Source organism: Cebidichthys violaceus, unplaced genomic scaffold (assembly GCF_023349555.1).
Source record: "Cebidichthys violaceus isolate CVI_PGR_0920_01 unplaced genomic scaffold, fCebVio1.0.p SCAF_9, whole genome shotgun sequence".
In the NCBI taxonomy this organism is placed as follows: domain Eukaryota; kingdom Metazoa; phylum Chordata; class Actinopteri; order Perciformes; family Stichaeidae; genus Cebidichthys; species Cebidichthys violaceus.
This window is the reverse complement of record NW_027176975.1, coordinates 2863724-2882175: the sequence shown is the minus strand read 5'-3', so window position 1 is coordinate 2882175 and position 18452 is coordinate 2863724. Positions and strand designations below refer to the sequence as shown.

At 48.0% G+C, this 18452-nt stretch overlaps 2 protein-coding genes across 2 annotated transcripts; both read left to right on the top strand.

Moving 5' to 3' along the window:
- Window positions 1-2591: 2591 nt before the first annotated feature.
- LOC137867302 (fibroblast growth factor 10-like) lies at window positions 2592-8899 on the top strand. The gene is made up of 3 exons (XM_068703824.1): window positions 2592-3066; window positions 7685-7788; window positions 8566-8899. Exons 1-3 carry the CDS (start codon window positions 2592-2594, stop codon window positions 8755-8757), a joined length of 771 nt encoding a protein of 256 aa, XP_068559925.1. The 3' UTR covers window positions 8758-8899.
- Window positions 8900-11598: 2699 nt separating this feature from the next.
- On the top strand, window positions 11599-17416 carry paip1 (poly(A) binding protein interacting protein 1). Its single transcript, XM_068703968.1, has 11 exons — window positions 11599-12007; window positions 13100-13239; window positions 13629-13832; window positions 13931-14043; window positions 14200-14311; window positions 14395-14520; window positions 14623-14729; window positions 15442-15559; window positions 15639-15693; window positions 15875-15959; window positions 16375-17416. Exons 1-11 carry the CDS (start codon window positions 11806-11808, stop codon window positions 16460-16462), a joined length of 1350 nt encoding a protein of 449 aa, XP_068560069.1. The 5' UTR covers window positions 11599-11805; the 3' UTR covers window positions 16463-17416.
- The last annotated feature ends 1036 nt before the right edge of the window (window positions 17417-18452 follow it).

Sequence of the window (18452 nt, the reverse complement as noted above, 5' to 3'; positions counted from 1 at the left end):
GCCAAGGGCCAAGGGCTCACTATCGTTATGTATTCATTCATTTATTTATTTTGTCACTTAAATTATCGAAAAAAGGGAAATTAGCTAAAGTATTTAACCTCGGTGGGAGATAAAATACAATCACTCGACGAGATTCAATTTCTTCAAATAGACAATTTAGAAGTCCGTACAAATGTGTTCTCTCTCTATGTTCACAATATGTGGAGAATTAATGTATAAAATGTGTAGAAACACACCTTGATTTAAACAAGACGTCATGAACCTTGACGAAATGTACATTTAAATTTAGATTAAATCATAATGGACTAAAAGCATTTAGGATATTTGAAGTAATTGCAAATAAATCTGTTAAAAAAAAAGAAGACTTACTCCAACTATTACTGCTGCAGCAATAATCCATATGAATGATGGCCGCTCCTCCCAGCTCTGTTTCCTCTGCACTGATTCATGGTTATCACAGCGGGAAGGGACAACCACAAAGGAAGCGCTGATAAGATAGCTTTGTTTGTATCCCCAGATAAAGCCATGCCAAGACCGCAGTTAAGACCAGACCGCCGCTCTGGCCGTAGATCGTTGACAGACATTAAAGCAGGCACTAAAAAAAAACAAAAAAAAACTCGGACTTAGGGGAAGGAGAGCGAGGAACAAGCGCAGGCCCCCGACTTTAAAGACTCAAGGATCAGGGGGAGTAGATAAGGCCGCCAGCACAAGTTTTCTTTATCACGGCAGATTGTTCAAAATGTCACTATATGGCCCTTGATCATCTATCCGCTTAATAAGCCCCAGAATGCCTTGCTGGTCTGAAATGTTGATGTGTTGTTGATTCAATTCAGGGAAAATCAACTCGACCAACGAGGGATAAAAGTTCTGGCCCTGGTTCCTAAATATCCTGCGTCCCCCTCGGCTCGAGGAGCGACTCGTAAAAAAAAAAAAATGAGAGTCTCATTGGCCGAGGGCCACTATGGGGGGGGGGGGACACACACACACACCTGACTCCCCCGAGGAAGGCAGAATCCTCGCCGGGTGAAACGGGAGAGCTCCATTGCATCGCGGCGCTGCAGGGACCAGATAACGCACGGCGATAGAAGTGCCTTGAGGGGAAAGAGAGAGGGGAGAAGATGGCGGCGATAAGCCCCCGGCCTCCAGACTGGAACCGTGGGCAAACAGTAACTTAATATGCTTTTTATCTGAAGGGATCGAGGCAGGACAGGACAGGACAGGACAGGACAGGACAGGACAGGACAGGACAGGACACTACCACAGGGTTACCCCTGATGAGGAATAAAAGCACTCTTTGATTAATCAACGCAGCAATCGGCAAGTGTAGCTGCAAGGAAGTGATCCGACACTACCAGACCGGCTTCTACTCAGATAGACCATGCTGTCACCTCTCACCCACTCTCTTAAGTTAAGATCTGCTTGTATGGCATGCACACACACACACACACACACACACACACACACACACACACACACACACACACATGCAGAGCAGTACTTGCTCCCATATGTGAGCGAGGGGGTGGGGGGGGGGGGAGTTGAGTAAAGGAGGGAGGGATCAAATAACTAACAGAGTATGCACAGCCGCACACACACAACGCGACACACAGCAGTCATTTCTCTGTGATCGGCCTTCAGGTGAGGAGATATCGCACCGGGAGTCCTCGTGTGAGAGGAGCTGACGGAACAGGAGGCGAAGAACTCTGACTCAACCCCACCCACCCACCCACCCACCCCTGAGACAAGGGAGAGAGAGAGAGAGAGAGAGAGAGAGAGAGAGAGAGAGAGAGAGAGAGAGAGAGAGAGAGAGAGAGACCTCCCAGGACCGTTACCTCGATGCTGCATGAAGGTGGAGTCATTTGGGGGTAGAGAGAGAGAGGGAGAGAGAGGGAGAGAGGGAGATGAGGAGAGAGCAGCGGTGCAACAGAAGAGGACAGATGGATTGTTTGACGTGGGCCTGGACTGACCAGCGTCGCTCTTTAAGTCTCGATCCCTGTTTGTCCTCCTCAGAGTGAAATCAGACAAATGCTTTCCTGCACACGAGGAGCGCAGCGCAGGTAGATTGAGTGGTGAAGCTTATTTTTATTTTTTTTGGGGGGGGTGGGGGGGGGGGTGGGGGTGAGGGATTCCACTGGAACTAAGGAAGTTTACCTGGAAATATACAAAGTTCACACTGGAGCAGACAAGAACAGCCTCAACAGTTTGGATCGAATTAGACGACAGAAGCAGGTTTTGTTGCTGGAATACACACAAACAGTGATCGGTGTGTTGTTTTTCATTCTTTGTTCATTTAGACTAGATTTGTTTTCCAAAACTTTCAAGACTTTAAGCTTGAACAGCGGAGAAGAGAACTCGGTGGAATATCAGCTCGAAAACAACGCGCCTTGTTAAACGAGTCCAGTACGCGATCGAACATAGGGAGGTCTAAGGATTCCATCCAGGTGCTGAGTAATCCAGACTCTGCGGGGGGATCATCTCGCCCGGTCTGGACCGTGGAGGGCTCCCCTGCCTGCCCTCCACGCCTCACCTCGCCCCCAGCAGCATGTCCCAGGCTCCGAGGCTGCCTCTGGTCCTCCACACAGCACACTACCATGATCAGATGGGCTGCTGGAGGGAGTAAGGCCGCCTCCGCCTCGTCCTGCTCCGGGGTCGGGGTCGGGCTCGGGCCTCGTTCCGGTCTCTGGACCGGCTCCAGACTGAGGCCGTCGTCGGCGTCTCTGCCTCTCCTGGTTGCGCTGCTGTTTCTGTCCTTCTCCCCGCCCGGCGCGGCGTGCCACCAGCTCCGCAGAGACAGACTGAGGCTCGCCGGCCCGCGGACTCTCAGGGTCCAGCTGAACATTTCTGAGGCCGAGGTCGTCTCCAGGCCCAGGGCCACCGGGGGCCCCCTGGGTCGCACCGGGGGCCCCCTGGGTCGCACCGGGGGGCCGCAGGGTAGGCACGTGCGCAGTTACAATCACCTCCAAGGGGACATGCGGAGGAGGAAGCTGTTCTCCTTCCAGAAGTTTTTCCTGAGGATCGACAGGAACGGAAAGGTCAACGGAACCAAGAGCAAGGATGACCCCCTCAGTAAGTAGCTCTAACTGTGTGGATGAGTGTACAGAAATAGACCAAAGCAGAGGAGCGGGACCTCAGCCATGATCTCTGCTGTGGCTTAAGTTAGACTTGACATGAACCAAGGCTCATCTGAGCTTTAACACAGCATTTCAAGGCCTCGGTGTGTTACGCTTATGAAAGGAAGCACCTGTTGATCGCTTCATGTCAGGTGTCAAATGTTCATTCTTTGAAAAGAAAACTAAATACAGAAATTGGAAACACAAAATTTGCCGCAAACATTTTGTTTCAATTAAAAAAAACCACACACACACACACACACACACACACACACAGCTCTCTCTGTTCATTTTTAAAGACCGTCAGCCTGATGCAGCTCGGATGAAGCAATCCTCAATTAGAGTCGTCTTTTTTTTCTTTGGGGGGGTTTTTTGTTTTAAAGCAGACGTCCCCGCCGATATCTCTCCTGTCCTAACACTCACACACAATGATGGTAGCTCTCAGATGGCTTAAAAAAAGGAGCAGCGGCAGATAACCCGGCCATTATCAGGCCGTCTTCACAGCCCTGGGTAAACAGCGCTGATAACAAGCACAGAAAACAAGGCTTGAAGGAGGGGGATGAAGGATACGCTCAGTGTCAGTGATGCTTTTAGACTCTTTCTGTCTCTGTGTGTCTGTCTCTGTGTCTCTCTCTCTGTGTCTCTCTCTCTCTGTCTCTCTCTGTCTCTCTGTCTCTCTGTGTCTCTCTCTCTGTCTCTCTCTCTCTGTGTCTCTCTCTCTCTCTCTCTCTCTCTCTCTCTCTCTCTCTCTCTCTCTCTCTCTCTCTCTCTCTCTCCCCCAGCATTTCCCAACCGACCTACATGTGTGTGCCTATATCAGCCAACATGCTCCAGCGGGTGTGTGATCACATACGACAACACATGTGCTCGCTTATTTCCGACACACACACACACACACACACACACACACACACACACACATATATATATATATATATATATATATATATATATATACATACATCTCTCACAGCTTCTTTTCTCCCCCCTGCCCCCCCCAGTCAGTGTATACGGAACCCTTTAATGTTCCTCTTGGGAGAGCTAAAACCACACGTTCAATCAAAGTGACTTTTAGGGGGGAAATGTCAGAATGTCAGAGGGAGATGTTTGTTTTGACAAGGTCACGACAGAGGCGACCTTATTTACTGAGCGTATGACATCTCGATGCCTCCACCGCCGGCCCGTACGCTGGCAGCAGAGAAAGATAAAGGTGCCGTCTGGAACCCGAAAATGCTTCTTTAGAGTGATGCCACAGAAGACCCATTTCTGGTTCCACAAAGAACATTTCAAAACGTTTAAGATACTTTAAAGAGAACTTCAAAAGAACCGAAAGAGTTGCCTCAAAGAGCCATCAAAAAAATAGTTCTTTGAATAACTCAAAGAACCTTTTTTAAATTTTGTTCTGCTACTTTAAACCATCACCCACCATCCAATAACTCAAACATGAAATAAGAACCCTTTAGTATCTTAAAGAACCACATGACAAACATTTAGAACCATCCAATAGATAGAGTGCTTCTTTAGTTGGTGATGGTTCTTCATGGAACCACACAGCCTTTTTAAAGAACCATTACTTTTCTGTGCGTAGTTTCTCTTAAGTCTGACTCGGTTCGTCGTAGTCGTGGCGAACTCGCCCTGAAGTTTATGTATGTTTGGGAGACGATTCACCCCTCCTGTCTTCTTTGTTTGACCTCCTGAAACGTCTCGTTTTTTTAAGAGCGCGTTGGGGGAGGGAGTGGGGAAAAGGAGCGGCGCATAGGGGACTCTCTCTGGAGGCACAAGTTCATGAATGCCACCGGCTGAGCGTCATTGTGGCCAACATCAAAGCCTGCGCGTCTTCAGTATCAATGGTTGGTGCCATCAAAAAGCCGTGGTGTCCCGAGGGGGGGGGCGGGGGTCTGAGGACACTGTGTGTGGATTATGTGCCCCCCCCCCCCCCTCTCCGTATCGGGTTCTCACGGTAAAGGATACTACACAACGGCAGCTTCGGTCTTTGCTCGGGCCCCCTGGGGCTGGACATGATCCCAGGGCTGACGTCCTTTGTAGAACCCTCGATGGTCCATTGAAGTGAGAAAATATCAAGTTTTTTTTTTTTGCGATGAGTGGGGGACGACTCGCTGAAAGGACAAGACACATTTAGAATAAAACAAATGCATGTATTCCTCACGTGTCTGAGAGGTGTGTGAGGACCCTGGGCCCGCTGTCTGTTAAAGAGCCATGCATCCATGCCTCCCACAGATTTTATGGGGATGCCAGCGCAAAACTGTCCCACATGGCTTTCCATCCAAGTCGGTGGGAGCCTGTGCTGAGGTTACAGAGAGGCGGGGGAGGGGAGGGGAGGGGAGGGGAGGGGAGGTTGTGTTAATGTCAGCGAAGTAGCGATATCTGCGTGAACTCTGCAGCTCAGGGTGCGATATTGCTACCTAAGGCAAAGGATTGACGGTGGAAAAAGGGGTTTCGGGCGGGTAAACCGCAGCTATGAGGGTGTGAGAGGGCGAGCCCTTGGCAACACTGTGTGTGTGTGTGTGTGTGTGTGTGTGTGTGTGTGTGTGTTGGAGAAACCAGGGTTGTGGGCCGTGTGAGCGCGAGAGACGCTTCTGGACATTAATGTATATGTATATATATATATATATATATATATATATATATATATATATGTGGATGTGTGTGTAAGTGTGTTTCTTTGTGTTCAGAGTTCATCTTTTTTAATCAAAGCAGTGGCCTTTTGAGTTGGGGGGGGGGGGGGGGCGGCAACGACATCACAAAAAAGACAACAACAGATGGTGCTTTTATGGAGGTTTGAGGGAGAGAGATGTATAGCTTTCCCCCTCCTCAGAGGGGAGGTAAGAGAGGGTGGATGTAAATCCTGCGTCTGTGTAAATACACTCAGTGTGGTCCCTTATCGAGTGTTATTGCTATCCTCACTTACACACTGCTCTGGGGTTTTTTTTTTTTTCCCTGCATGGGAATGGCAACCGATTGAAAAATGTACATCCTCACTTATCTGTCAAAATGTGCATTTTGTGTAAAGCTCCAGAACATTTATTTTTGTTTTTAAAAGGAGCCAAAGTAAGAGTGAGAAACAATGAAAGCTGCAAAGCACATGTTCTTTTTTTTTTGGCATCCCACTGTGGGGGGGGGGGGGGGGAGCGGTGAATGGACATTTTGTATAGTTTCGCAGCCAGGTTGAGTTTGCGTGCAAGTGCATGCTCACCTGCCACAATATCGGCTCTGTGTGTGTGTGTGTGTGTGTGTGTGTGTGTGTGTGTACGACCCTGTCTCGCCCCTGCCTCCGGTGGCTGACTTTGATCAGTGATCATTACAGCCTTTACTAATCCTCGCCCCACCCCCGGTCTCACTGTCATGGCTCCTCTGTCCTTCCTCTGTTCTCCCGCCTTTCATCCCTCCCATGTTTACAGAGCAGCCAGAGGACCGCCGTGGATTGTCTTACATCCCCGCTCCGTGCACCGACACCCGATCCCGTAAAAAGAAACCGCCAGAACCTCTCAGATCTTCAATGGCCGTCGTGTCACAGTCCCCCCCCACGGAAGAAAAAAAAAGAAAAACCTGCGCCCATCTTTGGACGCTTCAGACCTCCTCGCCGCCCCGAGGTGCCACCGTTTGAACTGGGAAACCGATACGGTCGAGACCCCTGCTGCTGTGTCTTTAAGAGGGGGGGGGGGGGTCCACACCTGCACGCCCACCGCGGTCCACTCACGTACCAGGCTGTGCGGCCTCAGAGTCCCCCGCCCCCCCCCGGTGCCACCGGAGAGTGGGTCTGACAGCAAAGTGGGCCCCGCCACACAAACAGTCATCAGACAGGGGTGGGGTGGGGGGGGGGGGCTGATCTGATCAAAGGATGTCGTCGACTCTCTGGACTTCACACCCCACGCTGAAGTGTGTGCGTGTGTGTGTGTGTGTGTGTGTGTGTGTGTGTGTGCACATGTGTGCTTATCAGGATGAAATAACGACAGCTCGCAGGAAGTGGGGGAGAGGAAGTCGGGGGGGGGGGGGGGGAGGCATGAAATCAAACATGCCATGGGAACAGGGGAGGTTAACTACACACACACACACACAGGACGAGACAAGTGGGTTCTGTGGTCAAAGGACACATTAGGAAGTTATATCTCTCTGACCTCTGATAGGGAGACCACACAAACAACCAGCTGTCTGCGGCCCAAGAATGCCCTCGTTAACTGGGGTATAAATTAGCCCCTCTAATAGCCTCGCAATAGGGACTTGGAGGGGCTGGATACCAGAACGGGGCACAAACAACCTGAGAATCTCTGTGGAATCCACCTATTAATTCTCATACTAGGCGGACCTGCGCAGCTGGGATCTGTTGCACAGGTGTAAGCTGTAAAAGTAGCTTTAGAATATCACCGACAATGATAAACACGCTCCGGGGATAATACGAAGAATTCCCATAATGAGCATGCAATACATTAGTTACCCTCGCCTATGTTTGTGCCAGGGTGTTGATTCTTCTACAATCTTAGCATCGACGAGTCGGACTTGTTCAAAATGACACGACGCGTGTTGATGTGACTTTGTCCTTTCTGCTGACTCCCTAGGTATTCTGGAAATCACATCGGTGGACGTGGGAGTGGTGGCCATCAAAGGGCTGAACAGCAACTACTATCTGGCCATCAGCAGGAAGGGAGAGCTGTACGGAGCGGTCAGTATCCGGGTCAAGGGGTCAATCTGGGAGAGAGAGAGAGAGAGAGAGAGAGAGAGAGAGAGAGAGAGAGAGAGAGAGAGAGAGGGAGAGAGAGACAGACAGACAGACAGAGAGAGAGAGAGAGAGAGAGAGAGAGAGACAGACAGAGATAGAGAGAGAGAGACAGAGAGAGAGGGAGACAGAGAGACAGAGAGAGAGAGAGAGAGAGAGAGAGAGAGAGAGACAGACAGAGATAGAGAGAGAGAAACAGAGAGAGAGGGAGACAGAGAGACAGAGAGAGAGAGAGAGAGAGAGAGAGAGAGAGAGAGAGAGAGAGAGAGAGACAGACAGACAGACAGACAGAGAGACAGACAGACAGACAGACAGACAGACAGACAGAGAGAGAGAGAGAGAGAGAGAGAGAGAGACAGGGAGAGAGAGAGAGACAGACAGAGAGACAGAGAGAGAGAGATAGACAGAGAGAGAGAGATAGACAGAGAGAGAGACAGAGAGAGAGACAGAGAGAGAGACAGATAGAAAGAGAGAGAGACAGAGACAGAGAGAGAGAGAGACAGACAGAGAGAGAGATGAGAGACAGAGACAGAGATGGACTCTCCTGTCCTTATCAAAGGAGGCCTTATCTTTACTCCTCTGGCTGCCGGGTCGACTCTGAACATGCGATGTAGATGAAAGTTTAGGGACCAAGCGAGCAACCACCATTAGATTTTGCACAATGACCTGCGCTTGGCCTTAAGCCGACAGGAGGTTATAACTCTAAACCTTCTCTGCTTCCAGAGGGAGTTCGGCGTCGACTGCACCCTGAAGGAGCGGATCGAGGAGAATGGCTACAACACGTACGCGTCGGCCGAGTGGAGGAACAAGAAGCGGCAGATGTTCGTGGGCCTGAACGTCCACGGGAGGCCGCTGAGGGGGAAGAAGACGCGCAGGAAGAACACGGCTACCCACTTCCTCCCGATTATGGCGTGAAACTTTGACGACTCCGACCGGAGGAGGAGGAGGAGGAGGAGGAGGAGGAGGAGGACATGCAGCACTGGACAGAGAGACTTTTCGATACTGAAAAAAAGACATTCGCTGAGAAATCTCTCGTTTGGAAACAAGGCACTAACACTGTTACGCGGAAGAAGAAAAAAAATGGCGGCCTCTGCTGCTGGTTGAGACCTTATTTTGGTGGGAGATGATGATGATATCTGTGTTTTCTGTGGCACGGGGATGCAATATTTATCCTTTTTTTTTTTTTTTTTTTTCCTGTGCCAAACAGTTTGCAACTGGAGTGCTGTGGTAGAAATGTAGGAGATGTTATTTATAGTCCGCATTCTCCCAGTGAGACCCCAGAGAATCTGCATCACAGGTAGAAAGCGTTGATTGAAGCGATCGGTCAGCATTAAACAGTAGCGGACGCGACACATTTAAAGCAAATGTTTGATACTTAACCACTGCGTTTTGACTGTATTGTAATGATTTATTTATTTTGTGAAATATTTAACTGGCGGGGAACACTTACAAGGCAAGCATTCCTTTTTTGCATTCTCTTACTTTTTATAGGAACTCTGTCACGTGGAAATAAAATACCGTTTTTTTCTCCTCCGCGACGCGCTCGTCTCACTTCCTCTAAAAACATCCAACAGAAGACCGACTTCACCGGAGGAGAAAGTTTCTTTTCTCACAAGCGGTGGAGGTGGGGGGGGGGGAGACGCTCAGGTCACGGTGAGTCTTATATCTCTGCGGCGTAGGACGGGACGAAAAGGCAACTAGCCAGATAGTCCATGTGGCAACCATTGCACTAATGATTAGTTCCCAAACACGCAGACCCACCGCAACAAAAACGGGAGGGAGGGAACTTCTGTGGGACGGCCTATAGTAGATGCTGACATCATTTCCTAATACCGGCCGATTACTGCGGAGCTGCAGCAGCAGAGATGCTGAAAGCGCGAGCAAATTCAGCCAAACAGGCTTCTGGAGGGGAGTGTATGTGTGTGTGTGTGTGTGTGTGTGTGTGTGTGTGTGGAGGCATACAATGTGAATGAGAGATATGACCTGTGTCTGACCACCCACTTCCCCTCAGTAATCATCTGCAAACACACTAATCAATGACAGCTGCCTCGATGCCAGATCAAAAGAGACGCGGGGAGAACATTAACACCACAGACTTCCTTCCGGGCCTCATGTTTTCTCCTCTATAACCACGCCCCTCTGAACGGCGCGTCATGCGGCAGAGACGCGGAAAAAGTTGGGGGGGGGCGGTTCGAGAGACGATTCCCAAATTCATCCAATTCGGCCTCCAGGGACGAGAAAAAAGCGCCTGCGTGACCCAGTCCAGAAAAGCGTGGTGCTGAACTTTAATGGCCGCTCAAGGAAAACGCCGCGGCGAATGATTAACGCGGAGGAATGCCGCGGTGCGTTCCCTCGTGACAGTCGGGGCCCGGTGGCAACATATGGAATACTATTTCACGAGCGTCCGTCTCTGCGCTCGTGCACAGCACTGTGCGCTGCAGATGAACCTTAGCTTTTGGACTAAAATGGGTTTTGATTTTTTTAGTTTGGGTGTTTTTCCTGTAAATATACACCACATACATGTTTTCCTAGATTTGTTTATAACAGTTAAAAAGATTACCAGGAAAACTGAAACTTAACTTTTTTTGGGAGACAACCTTCGCTGACGAGCACATGACCCCCCCCCCCAATCTCCTCATAACACCAATCATCTGTCACCTTGTGCATTCCTGACATTTGTGAATGTTTGAACTCCCTTTCAAGACATTGGCACGAGGAGGGGGGGGGGGGGGGGGGGGGCAATAACCTCGACTAGTGGCAGTAATCAGTCCATCAGAATGGGTTCTCCTTCATTTCTGGCAAAAGGAATTCTCCGTGGCATAATGTGTGCCAGCTTTCAGAAACAAGTGGAAAATGACCGGAGGCTGAAACAACTAATGAATACTTAAGACTGAGAGCTCCGGTGCAACACATGTGTTTTATAGTGGGGCAGCTACTGAGAGCGCGCGGGGAGAGACGGGCACGTCACACAGGTCCAGAATCATAAATATGTTATAGCATATTTTAGATTATTGTTTTCTGGAAATGTTCACACCCTAAGCAGGAGTTCCATAAAATCAATCTACCCCCCCACAGCGGTTATATTGAACGATGGTCAGGAAATTAGTAAATTACTTCAGTATTCCCATTTTATGCGACTTTATACTTCCACTACAATTCAGGTGGAACTATTGTAATTTTCAATCTACTGCATCCTGAATGAAATCATCTTATAAACTACTTCCTAGAACAATTAAATGCGTACATACATACATGTAAGTGAACCAATAATAATAAAACATTAACATGGGGATGTTTTTTCTGCATGATCAAGTGCTTTAACTTTAATACTTCTGTACTTTTAGGGACAGTACGAACATGGTGAGGGTGGAGAGGGGAGGCAGAATCCTGTACTTCTCTTTTCATGAAAATAAATATATAATAATACACATTTTAAAAAGCAAAACCATATTCAGTGTTGGTTTTATTGGACACTTATTTATTTAAAGGGAAGAATTGATCTGGGAGGAGAAACAAATTAAAACACCCTCCTCAGAAAAAGAAGAAGAAAAATAAACAATAACTTGTGTACAGTACTCAAATAAAGTTATGAATGCAGGACTTTTACATATATTGTGGTATTTTCTTACCACCACCTATATTCCAGCCTGCACCATGCACCGTTCATTAGCTGAGTTTCCACTCCACGCCGCTAGGGGGAGACAGTTTAGTTTTGATACCCCAAACTGTCGCGGATAACCACAGCGAGTTTGTTGTTAAAGGAAGTGGCCAAAGAGAAGTTGTGTATATACTGTGGCACTTGCTGTTAGAGGAAAAAGAAAGCCATCATGAAAGAGAGATAGGGCGTGCTTTGTTGTGATAAAACACAAGCAACGGCTGCTGCGCAAAACAGCAACAACAAAAACAACATTTCTCCATCTTTCTTTCTGATGCTGCTGCTTTGAGAGTGAACGCGAGCAAGTCATGGACGAGAGTTTTGACCGAGCTCCCGGAGCGGGAAGAACCCGAAATGTCCTCGCGGACCCCAACAACACCACCGCCGCCGCGGACGGTGGTGACGCCAAAGGCACGCTGTTCAACCAAAGGGAGCCGCTGAGGCAGCCGCGGACCTCCCCGCCTTATGGCGACAACAACATTAGCGCGGCTGACGTCATGGCTGGTGGAAGTAAGAAGCACGTCAAGTAACTAGCTAACGACAACCGAGCTAACGGCTAATTCACTAGCTAACGCTACTTTCAGATTCAATTTTCATTAAATGGCACGCGCTGACACGGTCACTTGGGGCCCAAACTGTGTGTTTGGCTGAATTGAATAGTCGTCACGCAATTCCTCCTGACACTCCTTCTGACAAGTGTCGGGTGATAACGCTACTCGCTTAACCTGTTCTAAACCTTTAATTAGCTTGCTAGCTGCTAAATGCCATTAATGTTAGCTAGCCTTAGCATGTTGGCTGTTGCGACATGCACCTGTTGGGATTGTTGTTTCGCGTGAGGTAACGCGGCTTCGTTTCTAAATAAAGCTCCCGCTCAGATGTCACACAGTCGATTAGTTACGTGCGTCACTTAAAGCTGTCTTACCCAGCTACAACTTTTAGGGAGCTAACGTCGGCTATTGCTAACCTAACAGTGTGCACGTAGAGCAAAGTGGAAGAATCAGTTCCCCTGCTGTGAAAGTGGCTGGCGGCTAAGAATCAAGGAAGTAAAGTGAGATGGCGTAAGAAGTTGAAACGATGTCATATTGTGTGCGTATTCATTTTGTAAAAGGCTTTATCAGAACGAGTCAGATGTTTTGGACAATCGGAGGCCCTATTGTGATCTTTTTCTAAAGGACTGTGTCTCTGCATGGTCGTGGTGAAAACCACGTGATTGCACAGGCAGGTTAGAAATGCACAACCTGTGTTAAACTGCATACTTGTGGTTTTGGTATTTCTCTCTGGGGGGGGGGGGGGGGGGGGGAAATAACACCGTATCCCTCCATAACCACAGTTCACAGCCAGCACGATCCAGCACTGATGTGTGTGATGACTGCCAACCAACCACTAGGTTCATGTGCAGCAGTGTACTGTGTATTATTCTGTACTGTGTTGCATCTTTTCACTCTACTAACGTCAGTTTCTCCTATTGAATTGTACTGTATAAGCAGGACAGTGCTGTGTACACACACACACACACACACACACACACACACACACACACACACACACACACATAACAGAGACTGACGACGCCTTTCTTCTTTCTTTTCTTTTTGTGTTCAGATTTTAAAAGACAACAAAGTGCAAACGCCAACAGTACGCCTGCCTCCAGAGGTTTTAACGAGGTGGACTCCGTGGTCAAGTCATCGAAGCTTTCTGCCAGCGCCCCGGAGTTCGTCCCCTCTGCGGTGAACCCGTACGAAGTAAGAAGGATTCACAGAAAAGCCATTTTTAAACATTATACTGTCGTGGTTCTCCGCACTTCTGACTGTGTCAGTAGCGCAGTCCATCATCACAAGCGGCCGGAATGGGTTTCCTCAGGAGGGTGGGCGGGCGTCTCAAAGGAGCCCCCCGAGGGAGGCCCGGGACCAGGTGGAGGGACTATATCTCCAGACTGGTCCTGGGAGCGCCTCGGGATCCCCCCCCAGTCAGAGCTGAGCTGATGTGGCACCGGGAAAGGGAAGTTTGGGGTCCACCTGCTGGAGCTGTTGACCCCGCGACCCGATCCCAGATAAGAGGTTGATGATGAGACGATATATTTATTATTATTATTATTATTATTATTCTCTTTTTTTTTTTTTTTTTTGAATAGGACCCCTCATTTTATGACGACGACGACGATGAAACCTATTACGGAGAACCGACCTTGGCTGAAACGGTCGCGGACTTCCTTGGCCACCTGAGCTCCTCGCCGGGGTCCTTTGAGTTGGATGTGGAGCCGATAACCGGCATGCTGAACTCCTGGGTCACCACCGAAGAACTGCTGAACGAGCTGGTGGAGCTGATCTACACGCAGGTCAGGGGAGACGCCTTCAGTCCTCGTTTAGCTACTTGTGCACGTTAAATACAAAGATGCATGTTTCTGATTTAAAAACCGCACAACTGTCATTGCAGTCTACTGCCATTCCTAACTTCGCTTACACCGGAGCCAGGCTGTGTAACTACCTGTCCCATCATCTCCACGTCAGCCCGCCCAGCGGCAACTTTCGCCAGCTGCTCCTGAAACGGTGATTTTTTTTATTTCCGTCTGTTTTTTTTAAATTTGATGTTCAGAGGTATGACCACGAGTCTGTCAGCAGAACACGTTGGTGTCACACGATCAGCTGTAGAGGTAGAAATATGTTTGAAGCTCCGCTAAAGAGGAGGACTGTTGTCTGCCGTAGATGTCAAACAGAGTTCCAGCAGAGGGACGCGGCGGTTGGAGGAGACCCGGAGACTCAGAAGAAGTTCCACTCCTATGTGCTCTTTCTGGGAGAGCTCTACCTAAACCTGGAGGTAAGCTGACGGCAGTCGGGGTGTCTGGTGCTGCTGCAACACCAGGATACAACTCGCCTCATATCATTGTTATTGTTTTTTAGGTAAAGAGCGTTAAAGGACCTCCCAACCGAGCGGACATCCTCCTCATTGCTCTGAAAGACCTGATGAACAGTCTGTTGTCCAAGCCGGTGGATGCAAATCTCATCTGCGCCGTCAAGCTGCTGAAGGTTTTCAAATCTCTGAAGTCGATCATTTTGCAGACTTGAAGGTGGCTCCGCCTCTTCAGGCAGGTGATGATTGATTGATTGTGGGGTTTTTTTAATCCGCAGCTGACGGGCTCCATCCTGGACGACGCGTGGAAAGAGAGTGGGAAACCGCACATGGAGGAACTGATCCAAAGAATAGAAACCATTCTACTGGACGCCACCTGCAGCCGGTGTGTATACAGACGTGCTCTTTAGTGAGCAGCAGCTACTAAAGGCTTAAGTAGATAGTTTGAAACCGAGAGGCTGCAAATGTGTCCGGAGTTGAAGACGATCGTACAGCAAAACACTTTGGAAGAACAGGTGTTCAAGAATATACTGTCCTTACATTTGAGAGATGAAACCAAATGTGTGCTGTAGAGTTTTAGCTTTTCAACACACACACACACACACACACACACACACACACACACACACACACACACACACACACACTCTCTCTCTCTCTCTCTCTCTCTCTCTCTCTCTCTCTCTCTCTCTCTCTCTCTCTCTCTCTCTCTCTCACACACACACACTCACTCACTCACTCACTCACTCACTCACTCACTCACTCACTCACTCACTCACTCAGGGAACCTGTATCGTCATTCAAAAGTCTGCCATAAACTGGCTGAAGTGCCCAAAAGCAGAACAGACCCTCATCGACAGCCTGGCTGACACTTCTTGGTGAACGTGGCTAAGTGGAGAGCAGGGCCGCCTTTCAATCAGAGGGTCGGCGGTTCGATCCCCAGGCTCCTGCTCCGCTAGTCTCATGTCAAAGTGTCCTTGAGCAAGACACCTGCTGTGTCTGCGGTGTGTAGATAGATAGTGGATTGTAAGTCGCTTTGGATGAAAGCGTCTGCTAAATGACTGTAATGTGATGATGTGGCTGTTTTCTGTCTTCAGGGACGTGAGACAGATGCTTCTCAAACTGGTGGAGTTGAGGTCGAGCGACTGGGGCAGAGTCCGCGCCGCTGCAGCGGACAGCAACGCCACGCCAGACAACGACCCCAACTACTTCATGGTGAGTGTCGGCCGACCGTGACCCAATCCTACCTTTCTTTTCTTCTTCTTTTTACATTGCCTGCTTTTCCTCTTCTCAGAATGAACCGACATTCTACACAGAAGACGGGACTCCTTTTACAGCAGCGGACCCGGGTGAGTCTACGTCTGCTGCGGTATCAACCGTGGACGTGCTGATTATTCTGGTGTCGGTAATAAACGTCAAAAGATCCACACCGGATTGGCGCGGAGTTGTGTCTAGACGACCGAAATCAGCCGTCCTCTCCTACATTTAAATGAGAAAAAGAACCGTCATCGTGTTTTGCTTTTTTTACAGAATATGCTGAGAAGTACCAAGAGATCCTGGACCGGCAGGATTACTTCCACGATCTCGATGGAGAAAATGGAAATGAAAGTGAACTGTAAGTACATATTAATGGGGCTGACGCGACACAGATGGGCACTTTAAAGAGGATGTTATCTGATGATGCAGTAGTTCAATACATTATGGTTTCATATCGGACCCAAACCTGTTAAAGTTCCACCCGTACCCCCGTGCTGGTGCACCTCCGGTCATGTGACTGCATAAGCGACTTCACCTGTGGGCCCCCTCTGCGCTCGGAGATTGCGTTTTAAGCGGCCCACAATGCAACGGGGGTCGGCTCGTTGCCTCGGATTCGGTGCAGTCGGCGGTTGGGCTGTGAAAGAGGGCTCAGCTCAGCTCCCGGTCCCCCTGTCTCTCAGACCCGTAGAGATGGTCCGCCGCTTCCACATGTTGTAGGTCGATATCGGCGCGTTCAGAAAGTAACTCTCGTCCTGCTTCTGCTGCGTTCACAGATACGACTCCGAAGACGAGATGGAGCCCGAGATGGAAGAAGCCTTCGAGAGTTTTTGTTTAGAAACGGAGAGGAAACGGAAACAATGACGTCCAGAGAGCGAGGATCCGTGACGCCCCCGGTGGACGCATTCTGTACTTTTCTTCCCCCCTACTCAACTTGCTGGAATGTCGAAAAAAGCAAAGGAAGCTAGATAGGTTCAAACTTTCATTTTATCAAAAAAAAAACAAAACAAGCATTTTTAACGATGTTCATAGACGCACTTCTGACCCGGTTTCCTCAGTCAGCGTCGGTGAGCGGATTGGGACAATCGGCCGGGTGGATTGTTCAAAATATTCGAGGTATTAACAAATTTCTTCTTTGACTATGAAAGTTCTCTTTTAATTATTTCAGAAAATGCCAAGAGGGACAAAGTGTGCTGTGGGGTTATTGTTTTTTTTTTTTTTCTGGGGGATCTTTTCATCAAAGCGTGTGCATACTGTGTGAAATACTAATGCATTGATCATCTTCATGTGAAGCACTGTAGAGGGGCGGTTGCTCTGTTACACATGCGATGCATACTCAGCCTTCATCCACACTGATGAGGCGATGGCGGTCAATATTTAACGCTGTATTCAAAGCCGGTCGCGTGTTCATCTGGCTGCAGTTCATTTAAACGATTTCAAAAGAAATACTTCAATTTAGTCACAAACTGGGAAGTGAATATGGATAAAACTCTTTTTATATATATATATATATATATATATATATATACACACACACACACACACACACACACACACACACACACACACACACACACACACACACACACACACACACACACACCTACCTTTATGGGGCTAAAGTCAACATTTTTTAAAAAGTGTTCAATAAAATGTCCAGAATTCAGAGAATGGTCGTAACGGATCCACAGTTATCCCCGAGACTGAAAGACTGTTTACTAGCAACCCATGGAGCCCGTACAAAGGAATGTTGTTTAATAGTTTGTAAATATTATTTATGGTATTGTTTGCCTGCAATAAATTCTTTATAATGTGAAATTTGATTTGTCTTCTGGAGGAGGTGTAAGACGAGGTCCGTTCAGAGATTTGACTGTGAAGCGATCGCAGGTTATTAGTTACATCAGAACAACTTCATACGTCAGAATTGTAGTCATTGTAACTTTTGTTAGACTTCTAAATCGTTCCTCTAGTCTTAAGCCTGACGATAAGGTAATCTGTTGAATGCATTACATTTTATTTTGAAAGTCCACTTCTCTCTTCTTTTAGAAGGTTTGTTCATCTTTTTAACTCATCCCACCAAACAAAGGTAAAAACAAAAGGTTCAAGCTACAGAATGAGACGCTGTGGAAATATGTGCGCATTGTTTTTAAGTCTTTGCCGCCACCTGGTGGCCAAGTTGAGTAATATTGTTTCGCTAATGACGTTTGTATTTTTTTTCTCACAATAACGTCATTTTTGTAAAATAGTTAACAGATAAGCATAACTAAAAAATAAAACAAATAAATCCAAAATGACAGAATAAAATTAAGGAGAAATGCATTTAAAAAAAATATATATATATTTTTTTTTTATTATGGCAAGTTTATTTGTATAGCAAAGGAGACTTAAAAACAATTAAAAACATTCATTAATCACTTAAAGCAGTGTAAGAAATAAAATAGTCGTAAAATGCAGAAATGAAGGAAATGATGAATATCCTTGAATGTGGTTCAATTAAAGGCAGCAAACAGAAGTCTCCAGTCTAGATTTAATAATAAATGAGAAGCTCTTTTGGTCCTGAGGAATCTTAATAGCTGACGCTTCTCCACCCGTTGTGACATCGCTAATTGAGTAAAGGGTTCGTTAGTTCACGGTCACGTCATGCGGGTCGGTGGCAGCGAGAGAACAAGATGGTGAGCGTCCAAACACTCGAGACGACGACCTGCTCGTCTCCTAGCCGTACAGGAACGGTTCCCTCACTAGGAAAGGGACAATGTTGCTTCTGAGTGTTGCCTAGAATGTCCTTGAACAACTCTCAGCGGTTGCCTGAGCTCAGAGGAAAATTGCCAGTTGCTCCTGTACTGTAGACCAGTTG